This window comes from Micromesistius poutassou (genome assembly GCF_964030765.1).
Source record: "Micromesistius poutassou genome assembly, chromosome: 5".
Lineage (NCBI taxonomy): Eukaryota > Metazoa > Chordata > Actinopteri > Gadiformes > Gadidae > Micromesistius > Micromesistius poutassou.
In genome coordinates, this window is record NC_140275.1 from 10442458 (window position 1) to 10469393 (window position 26936).

Genomic DNA, 26936 nt, shown 5'->3' on the forward strand with positions numbered 1-26936 from the left:
ATAGAATTACAACTAAAAAAATAAAAAATTATATCAGACAAGACAACTTAATCTTTAAGGGGCGCCGGGTGGTGTGACTCCTTGTTGGTGGCGTGGATATCAGATAGAGGAAGAAAGACAGCCCGGATCTCTCCGCAGATTCTGGGTGTGTTTGTGCATCAATGCCGGGATTATTTGCCCTGGCTTAAGATATTCCAATGTGGCCCCTCCTGTGGTCCTGTTTGTTGAAGGCCAGTAGTAATATGTGCTCAGGCTGATTCGGAGAGCCTTGGCAGCCCATAGCATAGACTTTGCAATGGTGCAAGCAGACAGCGGGAGATAGCATGTCAGAAGGCCATCCCCTCCCTCCCCCCCACACCCCCACCCCTTAGCTCAACCAATCACCTCAGCCGCACGCAGCACCCAGGGGTTAAGAACAGGGACCCATGCTGCCTCAGAGAACACCCCTGTACGGGAGGATGACTCATCGCTGAGCACGGAGTGAACCCGTCCCTGACCCCGCCCTCTCCCTCCCCCTCCCCCTCCCCCCTCCCTCTCGCCGGAGCGGGAGCATGGATCTCAGCTGGTCTGAAGGGGGCATGAGTTAGCCCTTACGGTGGTGTACAGATGGGTAGGATGGCAGCAGGCGGGAGAAGGAGAGGGTAGAGGCGGGGGGGGGGGGAAGGGAGCGTGATACGGCGCCGTCTGGCGAAGAAATGCCAGATGTAGTGCGCTGGCATCCTGAGTGGTCGCTATGGTGCTAAATGAGGCGTCCCAGAGGTGTAGCTAGCACTCGGCCGTCGCGGCCAGGGAGGGAGAGAGGGAGGGAGGGAGGGAGGGAGGGAGGGAGGGAGGCAGGCAGGCAGGCAGGCAGGGCGGGAGGTGGCTGGATGCAGCCATGGCTGGATGCTCCGCGGGCAGCCGACGCTTGGATCTCAAGGACAAGCGGGTGGGAAGATGAATGGCAGACGAATGGAGCCAGGGGTGTGGTAGAGCTGAGAGGGGGCTGCTCTCAAGGTCAGGGGACACACAAGGGTGTATCTGGGGGTGTGAGGGATGGGGGGGGGGGGGTGTCGGCCTGCGGCACTAGCTCCTCCCCTGCGCTGCGTCGCCGGGTTTTGTCACGGAAATCAGGCTGACATAGTTGGCGTGCCTTCACACACATTATTCTGATGAAGATGAATATTCAGCATGAGGTTGTGTTCAGAAGAAAGGGTTCTTTTGCTAATTGGGTTGACGTGGGCAGGTCGTAGGCTGAATATTCATTGGATGTAGGGTCAGGTGAGGTGGGTTTGGCGTAGAATGAATGCACAACGGGCTAACAAATGAAGTGATTCATTTGTGCCCACGTGTTGTCATTATGTGCAAACGATATTCGAACAGCTGCAGTCTTCTTTCAAATAAGATATCCTGAACAAGCTTGTAAATGACAGTTGGATCCTTTGAAAGAAGGTTATTCTGAAGGGAATCACACATTTTATTGCTCTTATTCATACGAGGACAGTTATGCTGAATTAGGTGGGCAGTGGGCTGGCTAGATATCACCTCAATTGGGATGGGGAGGAAATAGAACAAAACAGAAATACCTCTTATACGCCTTGAACATCAAAAGGCAGAATAAAAATTAATAAATAACTAATACACTAATACTAATACACGTTTCCTAAATTAAATTCTGTAAATCTCTCTGTCACTCTCTCTCCCCCCCTCTCTCTCATTTATATATATATATTTTTTAAATATATATATACATATGTAAATATAGATATATATAAAATATATATGATTAAATGTATTCATAATGTGAACATATTTTTAAATAGCAATAATAAAAGTTATTTTTCTGCCACTAGCCTATGGTTAAATGTCAAGCAAGTGCTCTTGCCAGCCACTCTAACGTTATTAAATGGAAATTCTGTCTAAGTACTGCTCGCGTCCCTCCTTTCTTTACTTACATCATCATTCCTTATAGGTCCATTTCCATCCATTTCTTTATCCCCACTACCTCCTCCACCTCCTCTTCACTCTCCACTTCAGTAAGATAAGGAGACACAGGGAGCAAGCGGGTAATTAAAGTATCGTGGAAGAATTCATCCTAATAATAATATAGAATTATTTTTCAAATGCTATTACCTTGTTTCCATTTGCTACTAGACAATACATTTGTCACACACATAGATAGCTCCCTTCCTCTCTCTTAAATGGAAAGTTGTTTTGTTTGCATTCACATTGACACTGTAGCCAAGAGGTAATGTCGTGTTGCGTCCTTGCAGACATGTCCACTTTCCCCCATTTGTATGGCAAGTCAACGTGGACTCCCGCCTTTGCTGCCATCAGCCATTATTCTTTACTCTCCATGGCAACTCGCCTCACCTTTGTTTCCTTTCTGGTTCCTACCCACCATGTGAAGGTTTCACTTTTAGAATCATGTACACCCATTGTCTCAATGAAGATCCTCAGATAATTCTCCCAGTGTGTCTTCCCATGTTCCTTCTCCCATAAATCAAGTGCTTGGCTCTCCAGGATTGTCCTACAAGAAATAATTTTTCATCAAATCAAAAACAGAACAGGAGACAGAAGAGGGAAGAGCTAGAGATGGCGGTACAGAACAGAAGCAAGGTTGCCATGGTGATCTTGTAAGCTCCAAAATGTCATTTCCCCTGTCGATTCAGAAATGTGAGCGCTTGTGTGAACTCGATGGTGTCGCGGGCGCGTGGAGAGAACGGAACTTAAAAACTCTAAAGTACTCCCGCGAGAGGATCGTTTATCATTTCATTTTGTTCGCCTCTCTTCCCGCTGAAATGGGAGAAAATCCACTCCACATCAGCCCATGCACTAGTTACACAAACCCTGCCAGAGTGGAGGAGGGTGTGAGGGGCCACGGAGATGGTCTTAACGCCTGATGGATTAAGCAAACGGTGCAGACGGCGTCTGAACCCATGCTTGTCTTAACGCGCCCTGTCACCACGGCTCAATTCATTCTCTCCCTCCTCCTCCTCCTCTTCCTCCTTCTCTACCGCCACCACTGCCGCCACCAGCAGCAGCACCGCGCTGCGGCACGGTCGGGCATATAGACGCGACACCTCGGGCCACAGCTCGAGGTGGAGCAGAACGGGGGGCAAAACGCGCCAGCCGAGAGGCCGAGCACTCGAGCGACAACCGGCAAGCAGTGCAATCTGCCGCCCTGTTTGATGTGGGCTGAGAAGAAAGCGCGCCAGTCAAAGCAGCCCAGGGAGCCGCACCCAGAGATGAAGGCCGTGGCAGGCTTATGGAGTCAGGCTCTGTGAAGAATGACTGCCAACCATTCGCATAGGGGGAATATATATATATATATATATATATATTGCCCCTATATATTCCCCCTATATATGTTTGTATATATACAAACTTATACTACTACTTACTTACTTACTTTCTTACTTACTTATACTACTACTTATACTTATACTTTCAACCTTTCTCATCTTATATATATATATAGATCCCCCTATGCGAAAGGTTGAAAGTATGGATCCCAGCAGAGGATTTCATTATATTCTCTTCTCGTTAGTTTCATACCTCTCATACCCCAGCGAGATACCTCACCCCTACCGTCTCATTAATTACGTGTCCAAAATGAGGATTAACTCTGAGTCGCTTTTTTTGTCTAAACTCTGCTTAATGACTCCAATGGTGATTTCAAGTTCAGAAAGGTCCTTTCTGGAAGTTGGAGTGTATTGCCTGGGTGTTGCTAATTAGCGCAACCCAAAGGCACAACTGCATTCATTAGAGCAACACGAGTCGGTTCAGTGCTAGCATGGAACTAACGCAGGTTCTTTGTTCGCAGCGCAAGGGCTTTGTTCTTCGCTCGCTGCGTCTGAGTGTCTTGTTCATCATGTCTAAGTTCAACCTTGACCTTCTCATTTTGTAAATGGCACTCTATATTTAATACGCTCTACAATCTATTATTCATCGGCCTGAAATACTCACCTACCTGGTAGGGTCAGCAACGCTACAGTGAAACAAAACAACTCTACGCAGATAGTTTATTATTAATGTGTCCAATGTGTCTAAATCACATATTCTCTTTCTGCTGAATATAGTTACATAGATGAGTACAACTGCTGCAGCAAAAGGGCAAAATGCCTCCACATCATATCAATAATATATCCTAATTTGACTAATTTAGCAGACACATCCAGAATGACAGCGAACTTCAGATGTTATTATGCTTGGCCATCTTGCTCTAGGATGCCTACAGATAGGGGCTCTGAACCCAGCACCTTTCGGCTTGGGGTTCGGGGTCTTCGGCTCCTAACCGTTGCCACCCCCTCTCCCGTGTGTCCCGCAGGGCCGAACCCATCCTGACCAGGATGAAGGAAGACCACAGCCGTATCATCCTGCCCGCCATCGACAACATCAAGTACAACACGTTTGAGGTGCAGCAGTACGCCAACGCCGCCCACGGCTACAACTGGGGCCTGTGGTGCATGTACATCATCCCCCCCCAGGATTGGCTGGATAAAGGCGATGAGACGGCCCCTATCAGGTGAGGACCAATGGCGTTCATAATGGATGAGGATGTTTGATGAAATATGGATAGGACACATCACTTATTCATGTGTTCATGAGCGAGGCGACGTTGTGTCCGCTGTTGCCACCGCCACAACCCAAACACAGGAGTGCAACCCCCCCCCCCACACACCCCCTGGGAAAGGCTTGCTCATAACGACTAAGGAACCTGTTTGAGTGGCGGGCAGGGGCAGAGTTTTGATTATGAATGTGTAATGTGAAATGTGGTGCATTGCTTTAGACCATGTCCTGCAGGTAGGGACGCGTCACGCTGCTGTTCCGCTGTCACTGAATCAGTGTTGGCCAGGAGAAACAGGGGGGAGGTTATAGAGTATGTGGCTAAGGCATTAACTATTATTGTTTGTATGTATGTATAGAGAAAGAGAGAGAGAGATAGAGAGAGAGAAGGAAAGAGAGAGAGAGAGAGAGAGAGAGAGAGAGAGAGCCTCTAGATCTTAAGTATAGTGAGGTAGGAGAGAGCACACCGCAGCTAACACCGCAGGCAGAGCCAGTCTGTATCTCATCCGTCTTCTAAGCAGGATTAATAGCAGTGAGGAGAGAGAGAGAGAGTGATGGAGAAAGAGCAATGGAGGGAGAAAGGGATAGAGAAGGAGAGAGATAAAGGGATATAGTGATGGAGAGAGAGATGCAGAGAGAGAGAGGGAGAGAGAGAGTAAGCGAGTGAGCGAGCAAGAGAGAGCGAGAGAGAGAGATGGAGGGAATGAAAGAGTTTTGGAGAGAGAAAGATTGAGGGACATATGGATGGAGAGAGAGAGAGAGAAGGAAGGAGCGAGAGATGGAGGAGAGAGTTGGATAGAGAGAGTTTTGGAGGGAGAGAGATTGAGGGACATAGGATGGAGGGAAGGGGCTTGAGCTGCAGCGCTGGTTCTTGTTTCCCTATTGACATTCTGCTGTGACGGACGGGGGCCCTTGAGAGGGCCAGCCGGAGTGTGTCTGAACAGAAATCGTTCTGCCGCTTGTTTCTTCGACAACAGAGGCTCTGTGGTCATTTGAAACCCTGACGCCGAGGACTTTTCTGGCAGTTTGCACACACTCAAAAAAAGTTGTAAATAAGATTTATTTTTAAAAAAAATGGTACATATGAGGCATTATAAGAGAATGAATTGAATGTTGAGGCTTGGGTGAGAATTTGAACAAGAACCAAGTTTTCACAACTGTAGGGTATTTGGTAATTATACACGGCACTTCTGAGGTTTTTCTTGTAGACTCAGCAGGAACCATGATGCGTTCAGCTGTGTTCAGTTGGAGGATTGGTTGCCTTCATGAGAGCAGCAGTCCATGTGGTTTAGTGGCCGTGAGGATCTCAACATATTACTTAAGGCACTGATGCAATGGAGGAATCGGTCTTCAAGCACTTTAAAGACACATTAAGGAAATAAAAATGTTAATTAGGCTCTATGTTTAGTTAAGTACTGGTGTTTTTGCGAAAGTTCACTGAAAAGCTGATGGCAATTATTTATTTAAGGTTTTTTTCAATTCACACACTATCAACAATTTATTTATTTACTATTTAATTGTTGTCTAATTTAGAAGAATTAAAAAGGACAGGTTTTGTGCTATTTCTTGCATGGGCATATACCTGTGTTTTTGTTTCTCTTACTGGTTTTAATGAGCTATTTAGCTGGCCAACCAGAAGATAAGCAAGTTGATAATTAACCATGTTCATGTTGGAAACCTGTTTCCACAGGAATAATTCTAAATTATAATGACTCCTAAAAACACACAGACTGACATAGCACACACCGTGTTTGAAGGGCATTTTGTGTTGCCGTGATAAATGCTCAAAGTGAATCCATTTGAATGAGTTAGGTGTAGCACCTGAGAAGTGCGCAGAAGATTCTACATATATCTGTCATTTAGTCTGAGTGATAATCACAGGTACGGGTGCCAAACCGTCTCCCTTTATGTTGTTAAAATGCAACTACCTTGTAATGGCTGTGAACCTCCACTGTTCTACCTCACGTGTTCTGTTGCAATGAGTAGATTTATGGATTGTGCCACGACTGCTGGCGGGAGCAGCAGGCACAAAAGGAATAGGATCCAAATGCAGACGAGAACTTGGGGAGATGTAACATAAATGGCCTTTAAATACCGCCTCAGTTCCACAAACTGGCATAGAAAAGCATCATCGCAAGGGAAGGACAAAGGGACGTGACAATAATAAAGAACAGACACTGGAACAAAGGAAGTGAAATCAAACCTAATTGGAGAGACTTATGGGGAAACGAGGTGCAGGGGGGAAGATTGACTGAGAAGCTCAGGTGAGGGGAATGAGGTGATTGCCGATGGGAGTGGCAGGATCTGTGAGCTTTGTGAGGGATCAGTTAGTGGCCTAAAAGCTGAATAGTCCAGCGGGGAACCTCAGTCGGATGACCAGGGCACTGGATAGGGCCGGAGAAGGAGATCTCAGGTGGATGACCAGGACGCTGGACCAGGCCAGAGCAGGAGATCTCAGGCGGTTGGCCTGGATTCTGGGAGCTGGAAAGACAACCAGACAGCTCTGGAGGATGTCCTGGGGAGCAGAAAGGTGGAGGGGACAGCTCTGGTCTCCAGAGAGGTAGGTAGAGCCGTTGAGGATTCCCACGAAGGAGGAACCGCTCAGGAGTCTGTTGACGTAGGCGGAACCTCTCAGGAGTCTGACGATGTAGGCGGAACCTCTCAGGAATCTGTTGACATAGGCGGAACCGCTAAGGAGTCTGTCGCTGTAGGCGGAGCCATTTAGGAGGCCGGCGAAGTAGGCTGCACAGCTCAGAGGGCGGGCAACCTAGATAGACCCACTCAGGAGGCCGGCGACAAAGAGAGAACTGCTCAGGAGGGCATCTACAGAGCCTGGCAATGTATGAGGCAAAGCTTTGGATGGCGTCAGTAAGGGGGGACCGCTCTGGAGGGCGTCGACATAGGGGGGACTCCTTCAGAGGCTGGCGATGAGCCTTGTTGACGGGGAAGACTACTCGATTGGTGATTGGCGGCTTGAGATTTGGTCGACGGAGATGGCCGACTGATGGTCTGGCAGTGGGTCGGTGGAGGCTGCAGACTGGGGCTCCTGGAGTTCTGGCTGGACCCGGGTGTGGGGCAATCGACAGTTAGGGCAGAGCATCGGCAGGGATGGTGAAGATTCAATAGTCTCTGTGTAAAAAAGAGACTATTGATAAAGTTATGGGAGCTACATTTCAGCATCAAAGAACATTATGTTGCCTTTCGTGCAGTCATGGCTGTACATGGTGAAGCACGTGGTGTTTTATGTATGCTATTCCATTGTTAATGCATGTTGGTGTGTAACACATTGAAGACCTGTCAGGGCCATGCAAGATAAAAGAGTGTGTCCATAGCCCAGCCCTCTCAAGGGCTCGGCACAAACATGAGGCATTTCGTGTACTTCGTACGTAATTGACATGGGCACTATGCGGGCCCCATAGCCAGAGTGAGGACCTCAATGGCAGCTTTACACACGGAGGTACCGAAATACTGCGTTAAAATATTTCAAATGAAAGACATTATCTCCTCTGGGAATTAGCATAATGAGTGGGATGGCGTTGACGGCTCACTGTTTGCATAATAAACAGTTGGCCTGAGATCTATCCTTTTACAAAATATTAAAACAGTACAGCGCAAACAGTGCACCCCATCCACCCCTCCGGTTTATACATTCTGCCGATGATCCTACCCCCGAATGAGTGACACGAACGCACCGCTGTGGGGAATATTAAACACGACGTCGCCACTTCTTCACGGGCACACGGCAGATGGAGAGGAATGTGTATGCTTCATTTGCTATGTAAACACTGCAACCAATGTAAAAGGCGTTTTACCTGAGGTGATCCTCAAGAACTGCCTAATTTGATACTGATCAAATAAACGGTGTTTCAGCTTCCAGTCTAACCGGCAGTATCAACCATCTTGCTGCGGAAGCCTAATTGGTTTCAGTGTCTGAGCTGGGTTGCTTCTTTTTTTTCTGTAAAGGGTAATGAACTGCATTCATTGTGGGCGTATAAAAGACGAGCAGCTGGGGAATATTTTTTTCGGATCTCTCCTTATTTCTCTTCTTCTTTTTTGATTCCTCTCTCTCTCTCTCTCACACACTAACTTTTCCTTGGTCTGCCTCTCTCTTTTTCAGAACACCAGCAATGATCGGCTGCTCCTTTGTGGTTGATCGGGAGTACTTTGGCGAGATTGGTCTGCTGGACCCTGGTATGGAGGTGTACGGGGGCGAAAACATTGAGCTGGGCATGCGGGTGAGTTTCCTAAGCCTCCATTACCCCCATTCAATATCATAGAAATGCATTACCACGGGGACATTGTTCTGCCAAAAGATATGAAAAACATAATGTGAACATGAAAAAAAGCAAAAGGAAACTCACACACACAAAGAAATACAGTGGGATGCTGACAAAGATGCTACCATGTTGGGGGGTTGAATAAGAAGACTCAACCCCCCCAACAAGACTATGAAGAAGAAGACTATGGCGTCGGTGAAAGGGGTGGTAATGCTATGAAGGGATGGTTTGATAAAACACCCCGAACAGACACACGCACACAAAAGCCGTAATTACATATCCGATTTTTTGGTTGAGGCTGAACACTTGATGAGCAATCCCGGTGGGAAAGATTTGTGGAATCTCACTTCTTTGAGTTTGAGAAGCGCTCCTGATTTTCTCCTGTGCCCCTGCCTGAAGGCAGCAGATTAGGATACCAGACACCAGGGGCGTCAACACGAACCATGATTAAAATTTGCAGTAGAAGTTTAAAATGTCTTAGATGAGGGGCAAGAGTAGAGAAAGCAAGCTTAACGCCAATCTACAGCCGACCCAGCGGCTCTAAAGCCTCTATACGGAGAATGTAAATCTCTTTCTGCAGCCGCTTTGAGTTGAATTTAACGCTCTGAGTGAGCGGCGAGCTGGGCGAGTGTTTAAATTCAGAAAATGTTTCTCTCCAGCCGAGTGGAACCGGCGCTCGGCTGTATCTGAAATCGGCGCCGGGCTTATTGGAATGAGAAATGCATGACAGATCATACTCTTTCATTTAACGTCTCCCTCACATCCATTTCAAATCTCGAGATGGCCTCCACCACAGCACCCCAGAAAGGCCCACTGCTCAGGCGGTGACCAAGTATACCTGGCACAAGAGATTTCCGAAGGGCTTCATGGGGAACCAAGCACCATTTATGGGCTGCTGATGATCATCTCCAACCCGCTCACCGTTCCCACACACACACACACACACACACACACACACACACACACACACCCACCCCCCTACTCCCAGAATCCCCGGTTCCTCCGGTTATAACACCGCCGTCCCAGAGCCCAGCCGTTATCTCCAGAAAAGCCACAGAATTAGCATGAAGCCATGAGTCACCACAGTGGGCTACGTGTGGCAGGAACGAAACGTCTCCGTTCAACCGGCTCTCCACCGTGTTATTCTTGTTATCCTTATTCAGTGAGCCCGCTAACATGTGAGCTAACAAATCATAGCGCTCGGCCATAGGTGGATGGCAGAGCAGATTGCCTTTCTGAGACTCCCAGCTCTGCAGCTAAATGATTGCAGAGGGCACCGCATTGAACTGTAATGAGGCGTAACGGCGGCGGCGACGCACGCTCCCCCCTCGGCTCCGTCACGCCGGAATCTCACGTGGTGCGGCTGGTTTTTGTTTTTCGTTTCGGCTGTGTGGATTATTTACATTTTCATTCAGGAAGCATCCGGTAAAAAAAAAAAAAAGCCGTGCTTCCAGTCGCGTGTTGTGTGTTTTAACGCGACACCCCGTCGCGAACGGCAATTACCCCCGCCGCCCGCCATCGGGCGGGCGGGCAGGCGCACGCGCGCGCGTGGGAAATGAAACATATGCAATAGAAAGAAAAGAAGAAAGAGCAAGAGTCCATTCAGTCTGTTCAGTGCGTGCGCCGCGACTCCCCCCCCCGGTGAGCCCGCCGTCGACAGCGGAGGCTCTTAGCTTCTCATTCTGTACAGCTGCTAATGGAATTGAGATCTTGAGGCTGGTGGAGGGCCTGCTGGGCCTCAGCTCATTGTAGCAGCTCCGGCTGAGCACTTGCCAGGCGGGATAGGCTTGATTGACAGGAACATGTTTAACAATTAGCCCAGGTTGCGGCGCGCTAGCCACAGCCTGCCCGCGACCATTTCACTGTGTGGCGCTGATGAAAGCCCCCCGCTCGCTGGGAAAAGGTTACACTGCATCTATAATTTATTTGGAGTTGCCTTTGCAGTCACATAAGCTGCGTGAAGGAAGAAAGAAAGGGGGGGGAAAAAAAGGAAGAAAAGCTTCCTGGCTGTATTCAAAGCCTTGGTCTCCTTTAGTGGAGGAAGGAGGAAGGTGAGTAAATTCGCAGGTGTGGTTGTCTGCTTCCCTTTGTGTGTGTGTGTGTGTGTGTGTGTGTGTGTGTGTGTGTGTGTGTGTGTGTGTGTGTGTGTGTGTGTGTGTGTGTGTGTGTATGATTTTAAATGACGTGTGGGTGTTGAAGAGCGATAACAGATGCAAGAGGAGGGTAAACCCCATTAGAGATGTCATCTGAGATAAATTTCTACTTCCTCAGGAATGTACTGCTATAACGCATCTGGGTATTGTGTTTTTTACCCGTCACTGTGAGGGGAATTGAGACCGATATTTACTATCTCTGTAACCATTCTGCACTGGATTACCACCAGTTAAAAAATAAAACAGAATGAAAAATAAAAAAAGACAATGTATTGATTAATTTATTATCAGCACTCTGTCAAGTGTTTTTTTGTTGTTGTTGCTATTTTCAAGGTTCTCAAATTCCTTTTGCATAGTGAGGGACGGGGGGGGGGGGTATCACCAGTCTACGTTTAAACGTGTCCAAAATACTACAATATATTCTATTTCATCCTGCCAACAATGCCAGACAACGTGAATCCTTTGTCCTTTGGCCTTCACACATTTTGACCAACCTTTATTCACAACCTTGAAGGAAATTCTGCTTGCAGCTGAATTTGTCAAAAAAGAGTGAAGGAGGGGAAAGTCAAGATAAATTCTACCAGAGTGTCAATACAGGTTGGTTTCATAACACACCCAATCCTCTGCTGATCTGGCTTCTCAAGAGATAAGGTGGAGGGGACGGATCGCCTTTCATTTGCAGTGGACTCCTGGCATTGGGGTGTTGTATCGGTGGAGTGCTGCACTTAAATCTCAGCCTGCATAAAATCAATGGAGCTGCAGCTCTCTCTTATGTGCCACAGTTAATAACAATTACAGGAACCACAGCTGCTTGTTCATACCGCCGTCCCCTTTAAGCCAATTTCCTTGAGCCCTTGTAGACACTTGGCTGACACCAGAGTGCCGGAGTAAGGACATGTGAGTTCTCACCTGATGCAACCTGGAAACTCTTAGGTCCAAGTTGGGTTATGAGTTTTGGCATTTTGCAGACACTTTTATCATAGGAAAGTGAATTTTAGCTGAATGTCATTATGGGGCAGGCAGGGGTTAGGATCTCTTGCTCAAGGATGCTTATAGTTAGGTGGTGGACAGTGGGGATCGAACCCAGTACCTTTATGCTGGTTCTGGTGCATTTAAGTTTGAATTCACTCGTCATTCATGTTTTTTGTTTTTTTTGTGTTTTTGTTTGTATGTTTGATCATTTTGTAACCATTTCTCTTAAAGCCGTATCTCTATAGTCACCTGATCCACTGCTCCATCTGGCTCTCCTTTCTCCTTTGTGAGGGAAAAGCAGCTCATTAGAGTCCAACCAGAGCAGAATCTACCAGAGAGAAGGCAGCTAATTACACTTTACCCGGTCCCAACAGTAATAGATTCATTAGTCAAGGTTGCTGTTGATTTTTTTTTATAAATGTATATACTTTTAATTAAGCTTGACAAGGCTTCTTTTACAGTGTGTTAGTTCACTTTATTTTGATTAATGTTTGGTATTATTACTTTTTAGTTTTACTTAAGACTAGGTATTTTTCTCGACGATGTAGGCTCATTATTCAATCTTGACCTTAAGCAAACTTAATTCAGCTTCATATAAGCCTTGGATTGTTTTCACGTCAGCATTTCTATCAGTTTCATTAGTGACCGCTTATAAGTAGAAATATGTCTTATGTAAACTATTTACATTTATGAAAACGTAAACACCTCATTATCCTTTCAGGCACTCACTTTTAGTGGGAGCTTGTGAAGTTGTTTTTGTGTTGCTATTCTAGAACTATGAATTCTATAAGGGATTAGTTGTTAGACTGTGGGTAGTTCTTCAGTAAACACAGAATTTCTGATAAAACATTCCACATGGACAGATACAGAGCAACAATCCCATGAGTTACTCTTAAGGAGTAGTACAGCTCTTCTGGTATAGGTCTAGTATAGCATATCGAGCTATTGCAACATGAAATATGAACCTTACAACATTCAGACAAAACCGCATTTCAGCAAGATCTCAAGTTTTTTTACAGGACTCTTTGACAGCAGACCGAAACAAAAAAACAACCAGCAGATCTTTTTGCCTAAAAGCTACATCCATTTATTAAACAGGTTAATTGAAATAATTCTCAGTTGTACGATTAACACCAAAGAGCTAGGCTGGAGCTCGGTCAAACAGCCGCCCCCCCCCCCCCAACCCTCATCAAAGGAGGACCCAGCCGACCCACCCTCCCGGGCCCACAGCGGTCACCTTTTGAAGGGCAGCAGAGTCATTATTAAGGCCCCGGCCATCTGCGGTCAGCAGACATGCTGGCACCAGAGAGACCTGCGCTCTGCCGTGTCCGTTTACCAGCTCCTGATGGAGGGCCGCCATATGTCGGACCTCGGCCGCTTTTAATGGAGCCAATTCTTAAAGTTGGTACAACACTCGAACAATCTGCTTGAGTCCACAAATCTGTCCGGGATATGGATTAGCAATGCCGCAATGAGATGGATTAACACAGTCGTTTTACCCAAAGTGGGTTGTTGATTTTGGATGCATGACGTTAAGGAGTGGGTAGGGTGTGGGGTATAGTGCTCTGGGATTATAGCCGCACATGGTGGTTTGATTTCAGAGCCTTTAGGCTGCGAGTGGGAGACCTTTACCACTCGACTGTTCTGCCCCCAGATATGTGCTGCGTATCAGAGATAGTGTTGATGACCGCCATGGTGCACGGTGTGTGATTTCCCTGGGTTTCTATTCCTTGCGCCAGGCTGGAGATGAGGACAGCCACCTGGTTTCTATGCATGCCCGCTGGGTAAAGGTAACAATGGGGGAGAGGTCTGTCTATTGATCACTCATTTGTCTTTTCCATGGCCTGCATTATTTAGCAGCTGGATCAATCCACTGGGGCTTAATGTACTCAGAGTTACTTACTCTGTTCTTCATTACTGTACGTTTCCACCCACAACTGTCAACGATAATAGAGATGAGGCCAAAATAGACAGCATGAAGAATGTAAATGTTAACTGTAAACAACAGAGTATTGGATCTTGTTTTTCAATTGCAAATTCAATCAGCAATTACATGTTTTTTTGGCAGCACAGAGCTTGTCAATGTGTCCACGACAAACAAGTTTGCATCGTTTTGTAATTGGTAATCAAACAGCACCAGCGTGTCTTCCAATTTGGTGACTAATAACCGTAATTTAGGTTCTGCATTTAGCTGTGACATTGCGCGTCGCTAACCCATCTTTACCACTCTAATAGCTGCAGTGATTTCAGAGAATTTTCTGCATCGTCCAACCCTCTCGTGTTCGGTTTCATAGCCCAATGATTTGAGGTGAATGACGGATGATGCTTTCCTAAAGTCAACCGACCGCCTTCATCCCTGTGCAGTGCCATCCAGCAGAGAGAGAGAGACAGAGAGAGAGAGACACAGAGAGAGAGAGCAAGCGAGTGCAAGCAAGAGAGAGATCAAGAGAGAGAGAGAGAGACACACCGAGAGAGAGACAGAGAGCGAGAGCAAGAGAGATGGAGAGAGAGAGAGAGAGTGAGAGCAAGAGCAAGAAAGAGAGAGAAAGAGAGCGAGAGAGAGAGAGAGAGCGAGTAACTAACTACTCACCTACTTCAACTGATAAGAGGAGAATTAAGATATGGTAGACTTTATGGAAAGCGGGGGAGATCTGACAAGGCCAACGTTTGAAGAGCGTTGAGCCGAATGAGGCAGAGCGGTGAGAGAGGAGTGTGAGGAGAGGGAGAGGCTACTGTGAACAGAATGAGGTTTTGACAGACAGACAGATTAGGAGGAGGACTCTGCATATACATCTTCCATCATATTTCCCTCGTACGCTCTCTGACGGAAAAGACGGAGCGTGTGTGTGTGTGTGTGTGTGTGTGTGTGTGTGTGTGTGTGTGTGTGTGTGTGTGTGTGTGTGTGTGTGCACGTTTGTGTGCATGTGGGCATGATGAAGGATGGAGCCTTCATCCATCGATGCTTTGAAGATTTCTTATTATATATTCCAGGAGACGAGAGCGAGCCTTAGAGTATCACACTCTGCTGATACATAAGTGAATTCCAAAAATGAGGACGCCACCGCATCATTAGCATATTTAAACATAACTATAGAGACTCAGAGATTTAACAGAGACATTATTTGTTATGCTTAAAATCATTTGTACAAGAATGATCGTTTGCGAAGTATGACTTTGAATTTTATGACTGCTTTTGATAACGAAAAACTATCAGCACAACAGATAGACAAATTGAATGCCTTACTTTCAGAAGTCACAATGTCACCAGGCTCTTGAAGAAACTAAGTGGTTGGTTGTCTTTGCAACAATAGACAAATAGGAGAAAAGAAAATGTCAAAGTCTGGGCCGTTTTAATTACCATAATTATCTACATAATTCTTTACAATTTCCTGTAATAGGGAAGGTAACTCTGCTGAGAGTGTCTTGCCTTCAGAGAGACTTCAGAGAGACTTGTCATGAGCATCTTCTGAGAAGCTGCTCACCTCCTCATGATAGAAAAAGGAGACAGCTGCAGTGAATAAGTTAACGTTTCAATGCAGAGGTTCTGGATTGCTCACTGGGGATCACTTTGCACTTTGAGACATATCACAGGGCTTTAGTTAGCATATAGTATGAATAAAGGTATTAAGGTTTTGTCCATAGTCACAGTTATTACTTACTATTACTATTTATCATTTTGAATATTTAGTTCCTTTTATTCAAAGCGACTTGCGGTGAAATATTTTCTTTAGATTTAAGACATTACGAAGCAGTTACAGTGGTAGGCATAAGTTTAGGCACCCATGCTAAAGTTGACTAAAAAGAGGAATAAAAAATCATCTTTTGGAAATTGATCTTAATGCCTTAATTAAACAAATGAGGAAAAATCCAACCTTTAAGGACACCAATTTGCTTTGTGAATGAATAATGTATTGTAAATAAATCAATGTTCTCCATTAAAATACAGGGTGCATAAGTATAGACACCCCATGTTAATTTCCCATAGAGGCAGGCAGATTTTTATTTTTAAAAGCCAGTTATTTCATGGATCCAGGATACTATGCATCCTGATGAAGTCATAGACCTTTGGAATTAAAATAGCCCCACATCATCACATACCCTTCACCATACTTATTGGCATGGTTCTTTTCAGTTAGCCTTAGCCTCTATACTTATGCACCCTGTATTTTAATGGAGAACATTTATTTATTCACGATACATTATTCATTCACAAAGCAAATTGGTTTCCTTAAAGTTTGGATTTTTCCTCATTTGTTTAATAAAGGCATTAAGATAAATTTCCAAAAGATGATTTTTTATTCCTCTTTTTAGTCAACTTTAGCATGGGTGCCTAAACTTATGCCTACCACTGTAAGTATGAGGTTGACTACAGACTACAGACACATGGTAGAATAGAATATAACTTTATATGCCCCAAGGTGGCATTTGTAGATAATTTCTGGCTCTGCTCTGTGGTGACATGCGGTGAGTCAGGCTCAGGCAAATTGTTTGTTTATTTGTCTGTGTAACGGTGTCAAACATCCCAGACTATCCTGCCCCATATTATATTACAGAACCCTTGGATGAAAAAATAAACACAATAAAGCCGTTGTTGATTTATGTCGACGTGGAAGGTATTCATTTTTTGTGTTCAATACTGTGAAGCTCACTCCGAAGGAACCAGGGAAGCACTCAAAGCACCTTACACTTGCATGCGGATCAGTCCAGAAACAAGGCAGATAAATTCCTAAGAAATTGGGGCTGTACACTCACAAACGGTACATCATCCGCCAGCAGATAGGGACAGTATTTTGTAATCATGATATTTCCCTTGGATATGGCAGCGAGACCACCCGGCCTATGAGTTAGTGCAGAGAACAGTGAGTCACTCTAAAAGCGATTTACCAACTGTCTAATAAAAACCAAAGGCGGGGGAGGGTCAATTACCATCACGGGCTTTCTCATAACCAAACATCTTAGGTGGGCATCAAAATGTCGAGGTGACACGCTCCGTCGAAGGACTGCGCGCCCCTTATGCCGGCCGTGGCCCCCCTCACCTTCTGCTGGCCGCCGGTTTGTCCTCAGTAGGATGTTGGACTTGTGATTCCATTGGCGATCCCTCTCATCTAGGTTTACAGCTCGCTGAACCAAGTTTACACTCTGCTGTTTCCAGGTCTTTCATTGGTCTTCCTAATCGATGCTATCTTTCTGCTCACTGCCTGGTGTGCGTGTGTGAGTTAGTGTGTGGTGTGTGTTTGTTTGTGTGTGTGTGTGTGTGTGTGTGTGTGTGTGTGTGTGTGTGTGTCTGTGTCTGTGTGTGCGTGTGTGTGTGTGTGTGTGTGTGTGTGTTTGCGTGCGTGCGTGCGTGCGTATGTGTGTGCGTGTAATGATTTGTCCATGCAACACCACAGTAGTGCCACGGTCACCATGCCTCTCTTAGACAAGGCAGGCTCATAATCACCATGGCAACATCACATCACACTGGCAACCGTGACAGCCCTTGGGGAAGGAGTGAACAGTAAAGGTGTGTGACAGAGCGCACGCCAAAAACTGTCAAAGGCATGACGGCTCACTCGTATGGAGGCACAGTTTAGGAACTAACCAAACGACGGCTAGACCTAATTGTGGATTTCTGAGTCTACAATCCCTTTTAGTAAAGCGTTCATTTTAATAATTTTTAAAGGGTAAATAAGATGCTTGACCAAACATGACCTTAGCCGAAACGAGGGGACTTAAATGGATTGCTAAGCATTCTCTGTCATGTTTTGTATCACATGTTTTTCTGAGTGCACCGCTCATAACCAGATCTACACTACAGGCATTAGGATGTTTTCCTGCATGTATGAAATGCTCAGCATTAGCCCAGCCTTTGTTCCCCGTCGGCCCATGGCAAATGTCAAGTGTGTGTGTGTGTGTGTGCGTGTGTGTGTATGTGTGTGTGTGTGTGTGTGTGTGTGTGTATGTCTGGGTTTGTCTGTGGCCAACCATGTGTGACCTTTTAGACGGAACAAGGTCAACATGATGAACAGGATGTGAGGGCAACTATCACAATGGCCGTAACACCGATGTGCTAAAAGTAGACAGCAGACCAATGTTCAGTAAGCCCGTCTTGTCCTCACGGGTCCACATCAAACTGAGGTCTGACACCTCTGACCCTGCGACGGTGGGCGGTGTCAGGGTCACAGATGGCGCTGAACTGTCCGGAAGGCTGCCGGCATGAACGCCACGCAGGTGTTCAGCCTGGAAGGTGAAGGTTCTCTTCCTTAACCTCTACTCAGCATGGAAAGCGTAATCTCTTTGTTTTTTTGTGTGTGTGCGTGTGTGTGTGTGTGTGTGTGTGTGTGTGTTCGTATGTGTCTGTGACCGTCTGTGCCTGTGTGTGTGTGTTTGTGCATGTGTGTTCGGATGTGTCTGTGATCATGCGTGACTGTGTGTGTGTGTGTGTGTGTGTGTGTGTGTGTCTTTGTGCATGTGTGCCTGTGTGCGTGTGTGTGTGTGTGTTGGTGTGTACCAGGCATTAAAGAGATATAACTTCTGGGTTTAAATCCAAATGTCCGCAGTCTAGGGCTCTAACTAGGGTTCTTACCAGCTCCTTATGATACCTATCTTGAACCCCTATAAATGGTAAGCGCCAATCACAATAAATAACGATATTATATTATATAATATCAACTTTCAACGCTTGTTAGCCATTTGCATTCCTCTGCCTCAGTCATCCATAATGCATGACTGAGTGGCCAGATGAACTCAACCTGATCCTCCTCAATCTGCTCAAAACGCTCCAGCCACTGCCCGGGTAAATGCGGATGTCCGGCTGCTACATCTCTGCTGCAGGATCATATTTCTGCAGCCGTCAGTCAGACCAAGCAGGGCTTCTTCCTCCTCCTCGCCGGATGGATGGGAATATAAAGGACGCCGTTGTGACCTCCACCCGCCCTCGTCGTCTCGCTCCGGCGCCCAGATTGCTTGCGTCCGTCCTCGCGCTCACGCGTCTTATCGACAGCCCGGGCCGTGGGGGGGAACAGAGTTGGCTCACTAAGAGACAGTCATGTCTGATTCAGCGCCGAGTGGCGGGTGCAGAGTGGCACCCGGGACATGGGAGTGTAAATTGTGTGATTTTCGTTCACAAGATTTTCCTTTGTTGTGTTTGGTGCTTTCCATGAAACAAGGGCTTGTATAGGGAGAATCCATACAAGGATGTGGAGAGAGGTGATGCCGTGAATAGATCATGAGATCCGCCTTTCTTTGCAAACATGTCATTTGCAAACGTGTCTTGACTGCAGGAAACAAAGAACGGAACGCGGTGTTCTGCCTGCACGCTTAATATGTGCAGCACACGTCTTTGCTGTAGAGGGAAACACAATGAGGCACCGTGATTTCCCATAAATTACAGGTTGAAGAAAAAAAATAACCGCCATCTTCAAATTTTTTAATCCATCTTTAATCTCGTCAGCCACCTCCGGTGAACCCAGCTCAGATCAGAGAACCCCTCAAGGTCGTGTCTGGCGGTGTCAGTGAAAGCACTCAAGCGTCAACCACCAAAGGGACACCCCAATAATTGATCGATGATGAGATGATGATTGTATGATGAAGACGACTTCAGCTCAGGCTGATGTTAGGCTTGATACAGAAAATGCAAAAGAAACCCAACAACCCAAGTATCCCAGGTTCAGGAGCGCTCGCATTCGCAGCTCGTTCTCTGCCTGTTTATTGATTATATAGTGTAATGGTGCTTATGAAATCATGTTTACCACTGCTGATAGCCTTTTATGCCTTTAATGGCTTATGTGCCCTGCAGCCCTGCAGTGCTTTCGGTCCAAATGGACCGGCACCAATTGACTAACACTATGTACAGTGGCGATTAAATTAAATTAGCGATTCCATTACCACTACATCAAAGTAAACGCTCTCCGTTAAGTCATTGATGTTAATGAGGGGGATGGCATTTTTAATTTTGTATTATTCAATGTAAATGTCGGATGGACTTTAATTATGTAGACTCTAGTGGGCAGTGTGTTGAAGTGTGTTGAGTTCACACCATGATATTTATTTGAATCTGTGATCTGTGAATACACAGAGCACTAAAGTTGTATTATCTAGTCCTATTTCAACATTATTACATTAGGTAAAATATGTATCAAATGCAAATGTTTTCGCGTTTGATACATATTTTACCTAATGTAATAACGTACACACACCGAGGCTCATAAAAAGTAAAGGATAATCTTTTGGGAATTGGGGATCAATAAAGTGGTTTCAAGGTGCTATCAATGAGTATGATCGTGCATCATAGCCCCACAGATGCAGGCGAGGGTGTAGTGGTTCAATCCGAAGATATCCTTGAACATGACATGCATGAATGTACCGGCAGCCTGCTGCTTCACCAGGATTGGTTCTCTCTCTCTCTCTCTCTCTCTCTCTCTCTCTCTCTCTCTCTCTCTCTCTCTCTCTCTCTCTCTCTCTCTCTCCCCCCCCTCTGTCTCTCTCTATCCATATCTCTCTCTCTCTCCCCCTCCCCCCCTCCCTCTCTCTCTATCCATCTCTCTCTCTCCCTCTCTCTCTATCCATCTCTCTCTCTCTCCCTCTCTCTATCCATCGCTCTCTCTCTCTGTCTCCATATCTCTCACAAGCTATCCCTCGCTCTCTCTCCATATCTCTTGCCTGTTCTCTCTGTCTTTTCCTATTTTTTTCTCTCAATCCATATCTATTTCTCTCCATCTTTCTCTCTCTCTCGCCTGTGTATCGCTCCATCTATCTCCCTCTCTTTCTCCTTCTCTTTCTCCATATCTTTCGTCCGCTATCCATATCTCTTGCTCGTTCTCACCGGCTTCCCTTCTGTGGCTCTCCCTCGCTCTGTCTGCCTCTCTCTCTGTCGGTTGCTTTGTCCGTTTCTCTCACTCTCTCTTTATCCATATCTCTCTCTCTATCCATATATTCACTCTATGTCTCTCTCTCTCTCTCTCTCCCTCCATGTGCTGTGCTGCTGGCTGTTTATAGGACAGTTAGTTGTATCTAATATTCCTCCTAAATCTCCTCCCAGTGAATTGCTGAGAGCCTGAGCAGTCTGTCGCATCCGTGAAAAGCTTGTTTGATGTAAACCCATGCATGATGCTTTATAAACATATATATATATAGACACTCAATATTTTGAACGCTACTGATGCATATACTGTACATTTCCTATCATATAAATAGAAGTAGCATAGTGATTTATAGAGGGTGTCATCGACTTTGCAGCGGTTCCCAGTGTGAACAGGGTTTAATATGCGAGGTGCTTGAGCTCACATATATTAATTAACCTCTGTCTTCAAAGAGTGTGAACAGATCCACTTGCTGCTTATTCTAAGCCATCAGTGTTTGTTGTAGGTTGTAATTTATCTGGTTGTTGCACGGGTTGCCTGCGGTTAACTACCTTTCCAGGAAACAGATGATTTCCATTCATTTTAGCTCAAATGCGATCTGATAATTACACGTTTTGTCCCGATTTTCCTGAAGAATCCACATCATTAGAATTTTACAGATGGAACACAAAATTGTGATTTGAATGAGCCAAATTACCTTGAGATAGGATTCTGATCAATCCATCCACTACGTGTATAAATAGCGCCGGTGATACAGTTGGCTATAAAGGGGAGATTTTTATGAGTTCAGCCTTGACAACTGCCATAGTAATTGCAGTGCATTATGGGAGATCATGCCAAGAGCTTGCTCCCAATCGCAGGTGGCATTTTTTGTTGAAGAAAATGAGTACAATGGGAGTAAGGAAGAAAGGAAATCCTAAGTTAGTTTATAATTGCTCTGCTAGTTTATTATTCAAAGTCTTTGGATCATGTATCGGCCACAACATGTGCAGACATATTATATTCAATGGGTGGACAAGTGCTCACAGGGAATATCGTTAAAAGAAAATGCTGTCACAAGTATCAAGACCAATTGACCTGAAACACTTCACAAACCATGATCTTCATCTCATTAAAACATGTTTAAATACTCTCAACAAATGTTATCCAGCCGAACACAACTTTGGCCCAGTAATGATTGCCTGGTATCAAGTGTAAAACATAATAAAGCAACATAATACACCCAGTTATAAAGCTACCTGTTGCTATCTGCTAGCTTCCCAACGTAGGATACGGTGTACTGAAAATAATAATGTCCTTTAATTAGTTTTTAATGCCAGTGGGAAGGCTCCTGAATTACACATATCAACACATTTAATGAACAAAGTTTGTCCTCAAAATACCTGCGTGGTTGCGTGTGTTTGTTTGTGTGTGTGTGTACTTGTGTGTAAGTGTGTATGTGTGTGTGTTATACATAATGCACGAAAGCACACAACACAACACAGCTCAGGCTATTGATTTTGAACACCTGGCTAACGAACCCAAAGCAGCACACTGTTAAATTGAGCTCAGCACCGTGGCCCACTACAATTAGCAAGCGCTTAGGCTTCAGCATTAGGCTTGTACCTGCCATTACACACACGCACACACACAGACACACACGGACACACACGCACACACAGACACACACACATGCACGCACACACACACACACACAGACATGCAGACACAGACACTCAGAGACACACACACACACACACACACAGACACAGACACGCAGTCACAGACACACACACACACACACACACACACACACACACACACACAGACACACACACACACACACACACACACACAGACTCACACACAGACACACACACACACACACCTACTCTTATGGGTCTAATGAATTGTCTTCTGGCGCCGGTTCACCATGGATCAACAGTACTGAGGAGGGTCCGGTCGGGCCAATCGATTTGGGCGATCGAGGTTAGGTGAGCACAGGAGAGCGGCTGCACACACACTTTAATTAGTATTAAAACATTCACATCCACACACCAGTAGACACTCAGCCCCCCACACACACACACACACTTAGACACAAATGTCTACGTACACGCATTCCTAAGATGTACGTTATTGATTCCAGATACACACACAGACACACGCATATTTAATAGAGAGATTTGAGGTGACACAGGAATTAGGAAAACGGAAAGAACTTGGTAAATATTTGGTGTTGTCTCATTTCCATAAGCACTGTGTGCGCTTGGCCATATGGTTCCGGGCTCACTGATTGGATCGCGTGGCTCCATGTGGATAGCCTGTATGGGGCCTGTCAGTTTCCCTGTTGATTTGCTTCTGATTTGATGATGGTGATGCCATCTTGATTAGCTACAGTGTGTTGGGTAAATGGGGTGTACCCACGGCAGATTGCTGATGATGTTGACGAACTAAATTTATACAGCACTTTTAAAAAGTCATTTTACAAAGTGCTTTCGTTTTTGACTTCTACCACTGGATACGCTGTGAGTTAATTAATGCAATACATCATCAACCAGCCTTAATTTAAACATGCAGGTTATAAATGCCTGCATGAATATTGATTACATTTTAAATTCCTTTATTGAAAATATATCCCAAGGATATAGAGCATATTGTCCAATCATCCGGTTATTACAAGGCCTAGTTTATCACCCACATCAAGTTAACTTCTTACAGTCAGCCTCCATCCCCCTACCCCCACGAGGTCCTCCATGTCAACACCGCCATCCCTCCCTCGCTAGCAGGTAGAAGGCTGATAACAAAGAGCAGAGCCGCCGCCACCGCCGCCGCCGCAGCAGCAGCAGTGGCACCAGAGTCCTCCCCTACTGACTGTATTATCCCTGACTTAATTATGTATCTGGGGGGGTTCTACCCTTTATTCCTCCTTTTATACGCTCACTGTGGCACCAGCTGAGGCGGGCGTCCTCTGACGAGACGGTGAGCGGGAATGTGTTTCCAGGTTCAAGGGAAGTGTTAATAAGCCGGAACGTCTGTTGTAAACGATGCGATGATTGTCATTAAGAGACAGGGGGGCTCGGCGGCTGTAGTTTTTGGAGGACCGAGGCCATATGCCACCCCATTATGAGACTGCTGTTCCCACCCTCGCACTCACACAGGGGGCTCACTTCCTACCGCAACCACGTCTGCTTCCATTTTCTGCTTGCGGTATTTTTTTTTTTTTTTTCCGATGACCTCAATGCATTTCACGCAGACCTTTTTGTTTTTCCCCCCCCCCCACCCTCCTTGCGTTCTGTGAACCACTGTGCTACACACCATATGGCCCCCTGTCACTTCCTCTTCCTCGCTTCTTTTCTCCTCCTCCCCCCCCCCCCCCTCTCGCAGTTATGCTTCCTCGGCAGGTTTTCTCTTCTGTCGCTTTGCGGGGCGACTATAGAGATGGTCAGGCGTTGTTCCAGCAGGGCGTAGGAGCTGCCGATTCCACTTTGGTTTTCACGTGGCTGATGTGTGGTCATTGGTCACATGCGATTTTTGTAGAGCCACATACACTGTATGGTGACTAATTCACTGATTATGTTACCGTACGATAGTTAGTTATGCAATGATAATTCCTATCTTCATACGGCGAGCCGCTATCATTGTATGTATCATACTATCGCTGTACGGCGACGAACAATCGTTGGTCAGGCGCTAACGTTGATGAAGTGGATTTTATATAGCTGTATACTTTTTATGTACTTGGTCGTTATGATGCAGGTATTGGTGTTCAGCAGTCATGGTTTTGTGGTCGTTATTGGCTCTCCAGTCTCGTTTATGGTGGCTGCCTCGTGGAGTCCATTACTTTTCTACCTTTTCCCATCTGTTCAGCAGAAAATAATGATGCATAGCATCTAATTGGTGTGTCAGAAATGAACGCGTGCCCATGTAGATATAAAACAGGGAGGCGGATCTTCAACGGTAAAATCTTGATAAGGCCAAATTTCCCCTGACAGTAAAGCGGCGTGCCAGAAGAACTTTTCATTATACTCTCTCGGCGTTGCCTTGTGGACTTGAATATCTTGCCGGTAGAATATTATCTATCCTTTGTTTCCAAAGTCACTATCAGTTTGACAATCCAAATCATCACTATCACTAGACAAAAAGAATTGGAAGGAAGCTAGACATTGAGGCTGATTATCCATGGCAATACCACGTATTTAGTGTACAGAGACATTTTACTGTACAAAGACTGAAGTGACTGCTCACCAAACTGAAAAATGGAATGCAGTTTAAAAACATGAATGAATGCATCTGCCATGAAAATGTGATTCAAGATATGTGGACCTTCTCGTTTTTTTGTCGAAGCAGCAACCGAGAAATATACACAAAACACCTGATTCCATGCAATTCGTATTTGCACTGCAACATTTCGCAGTGAATATGATCTCCTTGTTGCTAAAGCACCTAGCCCAATACTGCATTTTTTTGACAGCATGAAACCTTTTCAATGTTTAGCTAAAAATCTCAGGCATGCATAACAGCAACACATTGTCATAACTCAAACTGCAAAGGAGCTCTCTGTAATCACCCCATCACATGAAACTGTTTCATCTTATGTGTGTGCAGGTGTGGCAGTGCGGTGGCAGCATGGAGGTGCTGCCTTGCTCAAGAGTGGCCCACATCGAGCGCACCAAGAAGCCATACAACAATGACATTGATTACTATGCCAAGCGCAACGCCCTGCGTGCTGCCGAGGTCTGGATGGATGAGTACAAGTCCCACGTGTACATGGCCTGGAACATTCCCATGAACGTGAGTTTATATTTCTTTTTATATTTTAAGCTGCGTTCATTGTTGTCTCATCATTAGGGAGCAGACATTTAGAGTTTTCCCAAAGCAACCTTAATTTAGCTTCTCCTCAAACAAAGCAAACTCCAACACTGAATTACTTACTAGGGAACTTGCTAGGTCCTCAGTACATCCACAGCCTCGGGTGAACATAAACTCTTATTGGTTGTGCGGTTGAAAAGTTCAGCACCTGCAAATCTTTCCACTGGCTTAAAAAAGGACTGGACTTGTAAAGGACTTTATTCTGCTTCTTCTTTTTCTTCTTCTTCTTCTTCTTCTTCTTCTTCATCTTCTTCTTATTAATATCATATATATAATGTCAAATAAGTTTCTAAAAACTAGGTTGAGCTCTTGTCAATAAACAGTCGAGACGAGGATACTGAACTTGCAGACCGTGGTGGTTTGAAAACCAGAGCTCGTAAAAGTGTTTCTAAGACCATGGACTCTTGTTCTCCCAGCTCTCTTGGCTTTGTAGTACTTCTACCTTCTTCAAACTTTCTCATTCAGACATTCACCGCAGTCCTCTAGAGAAAGTAGTAGATTCAGAATTCACATTTCAACCCCCTTAATCGACCTTCTCACTGCTGGGGTGCGGATCGTGCAAGGCAGGGCTCATTCCCTTAGAGGTGGGGTCTCGCCCCCCAACAGACCGGGGAGTGACGGCAGAAGTCGATGTGAGACACCCTACAGTTCATCATTGTCAACTCTGGTGCTCCTAATTGCATTCAAGTTCTTACGAGATGGAAAGGCTAAAGAATAAGCTGCTACATTTCCTAATGAATGGCGGCGACCGCCAAACTTATTGCCTTGTAAACTATGCTAAACGGCGTGATTGTCAGTAGAGGACATGCGTCTGAGTGCAGCAGCACACAGGACACAATGGGACTGTGCGCTAGGTGAACAAAGGCATTGAAGCAGGACGCTTTAACCCTAGCCATGCTAATAGCGTTGGTGGGGAGCTTGGGTGAGGCATGGAGGCCATTATACCGCAAACAATAGGTCCAGGTGGTAAAAATCATCGGAGAATACCTTTAATGTCTTAGTGGGCCGATCCATTTGTGAAAAATTAGCTAATCTGGTCACATCCTCTCTCCGATGTAATTACCAACAGAGTGCCACAGCGCACTGTCATTACCCAGGTTGTCCCATAGAGAGGACTGATGTGGTATACATGACAAACACCCGATGCTGCAACTGTACAAATCGAATGGGCCTCCCACACACAGACACACACACACACAGAGACACACTCACATACTCACACAAGGATGCACGCACACACGCACGTGCACACACACACACACACACACACACACACACACACACACACACACACA

General features: G+C 45.6%; 1 protein-coding gene across 1 annotated transcript in view; it reads left to right on the top strand.

Moving 5' to 3' along the window:
- The window catches only part of galnt9 (polypeptide N-acetylgalactosaminyltransferase 9), a gene marked incomplete at both ends in the record, with an annotated part of 70079 nt that overhangs the window by 33268 nt on the left and 9875 nt on the right, over nt 1–26936 (top strand). The window contains 3 exons of the mRNA XM_084468849.1: nt 4310–4507; nt 8666–8783; nt 25378–25563. Of these exons, the coding sequence (XP_084324975.1) occupies nt 4310–4507; nt 8666–8783; nt 25378–25563 (502 nt within the window). The remainder of the gene's footprint in view (nt 1–4309; nt 4508–8665; nt 8784–25377; nt 25564–26936) is intronic.